Below are 10,345 nucleotides of genomic sequence, written 5' to 3'. Positions count from 1 at the left end.
CAGTGAGCGGGAACCGGTCTGTATGTGGGATCCGAACCCTCGGCGGGAGCGCCGCCACGCTCCCAAGCAACGCACTGTAGCAGTGCGCCACCGGGCCGGCCCCTTCTCTCTTCTTTTTTGTGTTAGCCATGCTAATGGATTGTCAATTTTATTTATCTTTTCAGAAAATGGGGTGTTCAGGTCCCCTACTATTATGGTATTAGTGTCTATTTCCTTCTTTAGGTCTAATACAGTTTGTTTTAGAAATCTGGCTGCTCCAACATTGGGTGCATATATATTTATGATTGTTATGTCTTCTTGATGGATCAATCCTTTTATCATTACGTAGTGTCCCTCATTGTCTCTTTTTATGGTTTTTAGTTTAACGTCTATTTTGTCAGATATAAGAATAGCTACTCCAGCTCATTTTTCTTTTCTGTTTGTATGGTAAATCTTTTTCCATCCTTTCACTCTTAGTCTATGTGAGTCTTTATGGATGAGGTGGATCTCTTGAAGGCAGCATATAGTTGTGTCCTCCTTTTTAATCCAGTCAGCCAGTCTTTGTCTTTTGATTGGGGAATTTAAGCCTTTTACATTAAGAGTTGTTATTGAAAAGTGTTGATTTATTCCTAGCATTTTATTGATTATTGTTTGGTTGTCTTAGGTGTCTTTTGTTCCTTGCTTTCCGATTTACTGTTTGTTTTCTGTGTTTGTATATTCCTTGGGTTGTAGATAGCCTTTTTGTTTGTTTGTTTTCTCTTCATGAATGCCATTTTTATTATACTAGTGGGTGTAGCTTTTTCTTGGGTTTTTATGGCAGTGGTAGTTTTTTTTTCAGGAACCAAACCCAGTACTCCCTTGAGAATTTCTTGAAAGGGTGGTCATGTGGTGGTGAACTCCCACAGTTTTTGTTTGTCTGAGAAATATACCATTTGCCCTTCATTTACGAAGGATAGTCTTGCAGGGTAGAGTACTCTTGGCTGGCAATCTCTGTCTTTTAGTATTTTGAATATATCCTCCCATTCCTTTCTGGCTTTTAGGGTTTGTGATGAAAAGTCTGATGTTACCTTAATTGGGGCTCCCTTATAGGTGATTTGACGCTTCTCTCTTGCAGCTTTTAAGATTCTCTCTTTGTCTTTGAGTTTTGCCAATTTGACTATAACATGTCTTAGAGAAGACCTTTTTGGGTTGAATACACTTGGTGATCTTTGAGCTTCCTGGATCTGAAGATCTGTGATTTTTCCTATACCTGGGAAGTTTTCTGGCACTATTTTGTTGAATATGTTTTCAATGCAATCTCCTTTTTCCTCCCCTTCTGGAATACCCATGACTCGGATATTTGAGCGCTTAAGGTTGTCTGATATCTCTCTCAGATTTTCTTGAATGCCTTTGATTCTCTTTTTTTTTTTGGTCTGCCTGTGTTATTTCAAACAGCCCATCTTCAAATTCAGAGGTTCCCTCTTCAACTTCCACAAGCCTGCTGGTTAAACTCTCCATTGTGTTTTTTATTTCGCTGAGTAAATTCTTCAGTTCAGCAAGTTCTGCTACATTTTTTTTTCAGGGCATTGATTTCCTTGTACATTTCCTCTTTCAGGTCCTGTATACTTTTCCTCGTTTCATCATGATTTCTAGCTGAGTTTTCTTGTATCTCATTCATTTTCCTTAGAATTATCACTTGAAATTCCTTGTCAGCCATTTCAAGGGCTTCTTGTTATATAGGATCTAGATCTTGAGAGTTATTACCCTTTGGTGGTGTACTTTCTTGTTTTTTCGTAGTTCTGGTATCTTTTCTTTGATATTTATTCATTGTGGCAGGGGGTTTCACAGTCCACAGGTTTCACACTATTGTCTAAGATGTTGCTGTGGTTGCCAATTTGTTATGGCTACCTCAGTGATTGCTCAGTTGGCCACTAGTGCCTTGCATGTGTGGTTGCCTCAGGTCTTGGGCCTCTCTGGGGAGCCACCTCTCTGGTCAGCTTGGACTTGGCTGGGCTGCTGGGTCACGGGGCGGTACCGCAGGGTATATAGTCTCTGCTGAGCTTCCACCTCCCATGCTGGATGTCTCCCTGTTCCGCACACACTGGGCTGGGCTGCTGGGATGCGCGGAGGCTCCACAGAGCGTGCGGTCTCTGCGGAGCTTCCCCTTCCCCTGCTGGATGTCTCCCTGCTCTGTGCGCACTGGGCTGGGCTTGGGATAGAGCCGGGTGGCGGCAGTGAAGCCTACCTGCTGCTGGATCGCACAACGGTGGCCCCCCCACAGGGTGTGTGGTCTCTACGGAGCTTCTGCCTCCCCTGCTGGACATCTCTCTGCTCCGTATGCACTGGGCCGGGCTGCTGGATCGCACGCAGAGGCAGTGTGGTCTCTGCGGAGTTCCCGCCTCCCCTGCTGGAGGTCACCCTGCTCCGTGCCCAATAGGCCGGGCTGGGAATGGAGCCAGGTGCCTGTGGTGAAGTCTACCTGCTGGATCATGCAGTGGCGGCCCCACAGGATGTGTGGTTTCTGTGGAGCCTCTGCCTCCCCTGCCAGACGTCTCCCCACTCTGTGCTCATCGGGCTGGGCTGGGAATGGAGCCGGGTGGCGGCAGTAAAGCCTATCTGCTGGATTGCGCAACGGTGGCCCCGCAGGGCATGTGGTCTCCATGGAGCTTCTGCTTCCTCTGCTGGACATCTCCCCTTTCCGTATGCACTTGATGTTATGTTTTTATAGTTGTAAATCGGTTGATTCGTGGGAGAGAGTGATGCTAGGGACCATCTATTCCGCCATCTTGACCGGAAGTTCCCAAAGTGACTGTTCTAAGAATATTCTGTAGTTAATAACCTGTATAATTTGTTGATTTTTTTCTTTTTAATGACAAAGTAGGAAACCAAGTGCCTTATTTCTATTCTGAGTTTTATTATTCCTTTTTCCTACTAATACTTTCTGTGATCTTGTTTCTGTATTCCTTTCTTAAGTCTTTAGTTGAGAACTTTATTCTCTTTGTTTCTTTATTCATTCTAATACAGCCATTTAGAACTAGATGTCAGGGCTGGCTGGTTAGCTCAGTTGGTTAGAGCGTGGTGCTGATAACACCAAGGTCCAGGGTTCAATCCTTGTACCAGCCAGCCACCTAAAAAAAAGAAAAAGAAGACTAGATGTCATTCTGTAAGAATGCCATTAGGGAAATCCATTTTTTTTTTTTTTAAAGATGACCGGTAAGGGGATCTCAACCCTTGGCTTGGTGCTGTCAGCACCACGCTCAGCCAGTGAGCCAACCGGCCATCCCTATATAGGATCCGAACCCACGGCCTTGGTGCTATCAGCACCGCACTCTACCGAGTGAGCCACAGGCCGGCCCGGGAAATCCATTTTTGATATGTTGTATTTGGAGCTTCATTTTTATTTTATTTAATTAATTAATTAATTTATTTTTTGCAGCAGGCCAGTATGGGGATCTGAACCCTTGACCTTGGTGTTATCAGCACCACATTCTAACCAAATGAGCTAACAAGCCAGCCCTAGAGCTTTATTTATTAAAGAATTTATTTCTGATTCTTAAAAAATAATTCAGAGATTATTTAAAATAATACTTTTAATTCTAATTGATTGAGCACCTTTTAACTTTATTTTCTTTATTTCTATTTTTCTTGGCCCATGCAATAAAGTATAGAATTTCTGCTTTTAGGATATGTTGTGTTTATGTTCAAGTATATAGTCAGTGATTTGTTAAAAATACATCTGAAAAGAAGTTCTTCTCTCTATGTGTGGGCTGGTTTAATCTTCCTGCAAGTTCAGGTCTTTAACTTTATACCTTTATCTATTCATTTTTAATTATGATAGGGGCATGTTATAATTAAATTTTGTCTTTTACGTTTCTGCCAATTGTGTATGCATTTTGTTTTGTGTTGTTTGAGCCACATAAACTTAATATTGTATTGTAACCTTATTAGTCACTCCCGTTTTCTTTTTGAAATTTTCTTTATCTGATAGTATTGTTTGTTCTGTTGTGATAGACTTAGACCATTTCCCCAATCATCAGCAAATGTTGGCTATTCTTTAACCCAGTGATCAATACTTGCAGTTTAATAGAGGTATTAGGTCACTTACACTCAGTGTATTAATTGGTCTATTTGTATTTATCTCCTTTGCTGGAAAGAGTATCTTGGTTTTTGTTAGATTTGTTTATACTTCTCATTTACATGGATTATTTAGGAGACTTGAAACTATTCATTTTAGCCAGTTATTTTTAACATTTCTAACTTTAATGTTTTAACTAATAGTTTATTTCTACTACTGATTTGTATTGTCTATTACTAATAGATATTGTTTGGTTGAATTATGTACTGGAGGTCATTATATCTTGATGGTCTGAAGCATTGTTTATTTCTTATTCTCATAATGATTCAGTGGATTTTGTCTTTAACCTCTCCATCAGTATTCTTACCATCTTGTTTATAAAAGTTTTTCTGATTTCAATTTTTTTTTTTTTTTTTTTTTTTTTTTTTTTGTCTTTTTTCCGTGTCCGGCAACGGATTGCAACCCTCAGTGTTGCCCCCGTACCGGACCGGGGACCGGCGACGGGATCGCAAGCCTCGGTGTTGCTCCCGCGCCTCGCTCAGCCAGTGAGCGGGAGCCGGTCTGTACGTGGGATCCGAACCCTCGGACGGGAGCGCTGCCGCGCTTCCCAAGCGGCGCACTATCCAGTGCGCCACCGGGCCGGCCCCTTCTGATTTCAATTTTTCATCATCTTTTGTCATGATCTATACCCTAGGACTTGGTTGATAGATTCTGTCTAGTTCTTTATGTTTTGATATGTTCTACTTCAAAGGTAAAGTTGGCTCAAAACTACATTTCTAATATAGTTTCATATGGTTTAAGGATGCAGAAGACTGGAGAAGCAGTGTGTTGGGGTTCAAGTCATGGCTCCACCGCTTAATATCTGTGGGACCTTGGGCAAGTTACTTAGTGCCTCAGTTTCCTTATCTATAAGATGTAGATGGTGGGCCGGCCTGTGGCTCACTCAGGAGAGTGTGGTGCTGAAAAAAAAAAAAAAAAAAAAAAAAAAAAAAAGATGTAGATGGTAATAATGTATCTGCTTCATGGAGTTGTCTGGAAGTTTAAATGAGATAAGGTAAAGCATTTACAACCACACCTGACACACAACATAGTATGCTCTCAGTGACTAAGTGTAAGCTGTCATTATTATCATCTTCACTTCTGGGCTCTTCTGCAGAGTCTGAGGAGTAAGATCCAAAGTTACCTTTATCTTTTCATTCATTAATATTACTAGTTACCATTTATCAAGTGCCTGCTATATGCCAGGTAAATGAAGGATATTTTACACTCATTTAGTATTCAGAACACCCAGTGAGGTAGTGGGTCACCCACATTTTCAGAAGAGGAAACCAAAGCCAAGAGAATTTAGGTAGCTTTTGGCGTGGATAGGGGGAGGGACGGGGTGAGGTGGCCAGTAAGGAGATCTGAACCCTTGACCCCGGTCTTACAATACCATGCTCCCAACTGAGCTAACTGGTCAACCCCTTTTACCCTCCCCTTTTACCCTTTTATTCTTTTTTTTGCAAGTTAGGCAACTTTTTCAAGGTCATATTATAAGTGGAAAAAGCCAGGGATCAAAAAAAACAAAAACAAAACAGAGATCAAACCTATGTCTGTCCTAAAACAGAATCTTTTCTCTTTCCACAGTGCTATACTGCCTTCTTTTAAATCACCTCCAACTAGATTTTTTTTAAGGGTTGATCATTAGGGTGTTTCCAGAAAGAAACTTTATGCATTCTCTCATTAACCATATAGAGATATTTGGAAAAAATTTGTTTTTAGAATATTGTTGGCAAGATCATGATTGTTTAATTATTCATATTATTTTCAGAATTTATCTTCTTATTCAGCTATCTAGGTTAATGAATTTCTCTTATGCATGTCTTTATTATTGCCACTTCTTTGATTAATTGTATCATTTCCACCCATCATGGCTTCCCTTAATATTTTTGGATCACATTTATAGTTTTACTTCTACCTCAATGTTATCACTTTCTGTTTTCATTTGTTTTTTCCCCACTCTCTATAGATTATTTATAGGTTATAAATTTATCATCATCCCCTCTCCTGCTTTTCTTCCAGATATTGGTCCTCCTTTTAAGTAACTTAAATTAACTCTCTAGCTGCCTATCAATAACAAAGAGATTGTTATATAGATTGTTATATACATATTGACTCCCACAAGACTGTGATAAACTATGTCTCTGGTGTCTTACTAATAGTAAGCATCAATAATAAGAGTTGAATTCTATTATTATGGAGAGTTTCTGTAATTTTTCTTTATGCTTTTTTTTTTTTCCTTTTTGTCTTTTTTACTGACCGGTAACGGGATCGCAACCCTCAGTGTCACGCCCGTACCAGGGACCGGCAACGGGATCGCAACCCTCGGTGTTGCGCCCGCACCGCGCTCAGCCAGTGAGCGGGAACCGGTCTCCACATGGGATCCGAACCCTCGGCGGGAGCGCCGCCATACTCCCAAGCGGTACACTCTCCAGTGCGCCACTGGGCCGGCCCTTCTTTATGCTTTTTTAAAAGCATTTAAACTAGATGTCTTATGGATTTTTGATTATAAGGAAGAGATCCTATTAAAACTAACTTCATGTGTTCCATCCTATTTGCAAGCATGTGCTTATCTAGCTGTGCTACTCTCTGTACAGCTGCTTCCTCCACTTCTCCTCTCTTCTCTTCATCTTAGTTTATCTTAGTTTACAGTGAAGGCAACTCTTGCCGTTGTTCTGTATGACCTTCAGTTTTCAGAGTCTGCCATCACCATTATCCAACTCGTTCAGTGTCCCAATTTCTAATACCTGGGAAAGGCAGTAGTAGGTGCAGCTGGGTCAGGTCCCAGCTGTGTCTCCACTAGGGCTGGTTGTAAAAGCCATCACTTGTTAGATAGTACTGATCCTTCTAGGACTTTTTCCCTAAGAAGGGAGGGAGCAGGGAAGTAACCATTGGCATAGATGTTATCCTGGATGTACTTGTTTGTCTTTGTTTTAAGATCATTCTATTGAAGTTTTTCTTTTCTCTCATGGAGATTTTAGTCTGGGGGGAGGGATTTGGTACTGTCATTTAAGTCGCAGTTGATTTTTTTTTTTAACTTAAATGAAGTCTTTCACCTATAAATGTATTATGTTAATTATTTCATTGCTCTAGATTTACGATTTTTTAAACAGTTGAATAAAACACAACTAAGAAAAAACCTATGGAATTGCCACCAGAAATCTCCATTTAGGTGGTTGGTCACACTTCACCAATATTCTAACTAGGTATAAATCTACCTAACTAATAAACTAATAGCATCAAGTTCAAATATCACCGTCTTGTTTATAATAAAAGCATAGGAGATTTAAACATTTTAGTGAAATCCAGGGACATTGTCTATAAAGGCAATTGTTTTACTAAAATTATTATACCCTGTGCCTACAGCTCTTTATTATGTCAGATATCCCATCAAAAACAGGAAATTCGATTAATTTGCTTGACTTATTCTTAGTGAATCCACACTGACACACAGTGATGATCACATTCTTTTCTAATTGCTTTCAGATTTCTCTGAGGAGTAATATTTCCCTTACTGCTCTACAGTTTCCTACATCCCTTTTTTTCTTTAAGAGAATCATGACAGCATTTTCAGTCCCCAGCATTTTTGTACCACTCTGGGTTGGATTCCTGAAGGGCCTAGACAAAGAATATGACAGGGTCCTGCCTTGTCACATAGTCAGCACATTACAAATTCTCCATTCCTTCCAGATGTATATATTATCTGGGCCTGCGAACTTCAGCTATTTAAAGCAATTAGCAAGGAAGGAATTGGCAATGATTAGTTGAGCACCTATATGCCACATACAGAGCTAAGCGTCTCATATATTATCTCACTTACTAGTTCTTCACCCGTCTTAGACTTCAACTTTCTCTATACGGTATTTCTTCTAATCATATCTATTTTAGAGATTGTTCTACTTGATGGGAAAGGTGAAAACATAGGAATCAAGTAGTTCTACCTTTTTGCCATCATCTGTTGATGTTTTATTATCCTCCCTCTCTAGCAGCAGACTGTCTTATCTATTCCACATAGCCAGTTGGTCTAAGAGTTCACCTTCCTGACACCATTCTTAGAGATTCAAGTCGTTCTTTCCTTGGTTTCGTATCTGTCCTTTCTTGTATATGTATCTGATCACTTCCTCTAAAACTATGATGGTTTTTGTAGATGTTTTCCCCTTTTTATCTTTATGGGGATAATTTGTTATCAAACTGTTAGAATTTTTATTTTAATGTCTCCATTGTCTTTTGACCCATCTTATCTTTCCCTCTTTGGCTGTGATATTTCACCTTATTTTTCCACCGAAGCTTTTTTTTTTGGCATCTCACTAGTATGGGGGATCTAAACCCTTGACCTTTGGTGTCAGAACACTGCACTAACCAACTGAGCTAACCGGCCCACCCTCCACTGAAGTTTTTGAAATATACACATCAGACTTAAATATATTTGACAATATCTTGTCAAATATCTTTTTCTCTTCTATTATGAACTTTAAGACAGTATGGTCACTTTCTCCCATAATTCTCATAGGTTGTTCCACATTAACTTCTTCCTTCAATAGTTCTCTGTTCTAAGAAGTCTTTGATTATATTTAATCCAATTTTCTTTTACAGCAAAACAAGATCATGATAAATCTTGCAATGAAAGGGGTTTTGTCTATAGGTGGTCCAAAACCAAAATTCTCATTTAGAGCAGGCAAGAGTCTCAATGGCAGGGCCATCCAGGGGGATCCTAATGTGGGTGGGGGTGTTGTAACACTGTGTACCCAGTGGATGCTCAATCCTGATTGCTGGTTATTTCTCATCCTGCAGTGTGGGCCAAGCTGAAACTTCAGAAGGCTTCAGAACGATGGCAGCCTGACACTGAGGTGGGTGCTAATGTGGACAGCATTGCAGATAGCATCAAGTGACAGAGCTCTCTCACCATGTAGAAGGGAAAAGAAAGGTGGTCCCTGGTTTACTGTAGTAGCAAGTATAATGACAGTATTTATAAACTGACTCTTGACATGTAAGCCTAACTTATTTGTGATACTTGTCAGACTTTAAATCTGGGTCTCAGACAGGTTGTATTCTCCCATTGAAATTTTGAAGTGGCAAGCAGGATACGCAGTCTCTTATCTTGACGTGGAGATTCATAAAATAACAAGTTGAGAATCCATATCATATCTTAGATCTCCTTTGAGGAAAGCATCTATTGAGAGATGATCCTCCTGTAGGGTTGGGAAGGTGCCCTGTTGAACTTAAGATAGTCGTCCCAAGTGCAGGTCTCACAGATGAGAAATGACATGTATGTGAGGTATGGTAGCAACTAACCCCAAGTCCCACAGCAACTGGCTGTAGGCTTCCTTCCTTTTAGGCCAGTGGTTTTCAATTCCTTTCTTTGCAGCAGAACCTTTTCCACATGTAATGTAGAACTCTGATGTATAAAGCAGGACTACTCTGGAAGTGGGGAAGCTCAGCCTTATTGGCCTCCATTTCAACCTCTTCCATGGCCTCTGGGCAGAAACTCAGGGTTCTTGGAACCATTTGGAAACTGCTATCTTAGGTTAGCCTTTTTCAACCAGGATTCCTCATCTTAAACACACAAAGTGATTGAATGAACTATTTTCTCAGATTCTCTAGGGTTGGGTCATGACTGGTACCATTCTAGATGTCTAGGAGAGAAATTAATTCATTACACACAATGGCTACCTTAGGGAAATAAGGTTTAATTCTCCTGTGGGACCCCAGTTGAGGTGAATGCCAATCTCAGAGTACCAGGTTATGCTACAGAGTCATTCCAGAGTGAGCTCAGGTACCCAGAGATTAGTTCTAAACATTTCTCCTAGGGGATGTAGCTAACGAAGTGTACCCATTCCTTTTTAGGAAGAGTATGAAGACTCCAGTGGGAATGTTGTGAATAAGAAGACATATGAGGATCTGAAAAGACAAGGACTACTCTAGTGTTCAGGGTTGTAGCTCAGCTTTTGGGCTTGCCCAGGCTTCCCTGAGATCTGCTTTTTCTATGTCTCCCAAGCAAATGCTCTTACAGACTCTACTATGTGATCTTATGGTCTAGCATGCATCTTGTAGAAACAAGGCATGCTGGCAGATTGTAGGGTTGAAATGTGTTTTATCTTTGTTTTATATTAAAAAAAGATTCTGTTGGAAAATAAAACCAGCCCTTGATTTGAAAGTATCTTGTTCTGAAGCCCAGGGTTATGGACTAACTCAATCCTTTAGTTCTTAATGCCTCCCTCCCTCTTTCTCACCAACTCTAGTAGCAACTGAGATCTAATGAGCACATGTTATGCT

General features: G+C 40.3%; 1 protein-coding gene and 1 non-coding gene across 2 annotated transcripts in view; both read left to right on the top strand.

The window, feature by feature from the left end:
- SF3A3 (splicing factor 3a, subunit 3, 60kDa) overlaps positions 1–10,229 on the top strand; it is a 31,524-nt gene extending 21,295 nt beyond the window's left edge. The window contains exons 16-17 of the mRNA XM_008569446.1: positions 8,864–8,919; positions 9,917–10,229. Of these exons, the coding sequence (XP_008567668.1) occupies positions 8,864–8,919; positions 9,917–9,994 (134 nt within the window). The 3' untranslated portion in view covers positions 9,995–10,229. The remainder of the gene's footprint in view (positions 1–8,863; positions 8,920–9,916) is intronic.
- Positions 3,008–3,081, top strand: TRNAI-GAU. Its single transcript has one exon. It is a non-coding gene; the product is annotated as a tRNA-Ile (tRNA).
- Positions 10,230–10,345: the final 116 nt, after the last annotated feature.

The sequence above is a fragment of the Galeopterus variegatus genome, unplaced genomic scaffold (assembly GCF_000696425.1).
Source record: "Galeopterus variegatus unplaced genomic scaffold, G_variegatus-3.0.2 Scaffold498, whole genome shotgun sequence".
NCBI lineage: Eukaryota > Metazoa > Chordata > Mammalia > Dermoptera > Cynocephalidae > Galeopterus > Galeopterus variegatus.
Note: the sequence above shows the minus strand (reverse complement) of the source record. Positions and strands in the feature narration are given on the sequence as shown.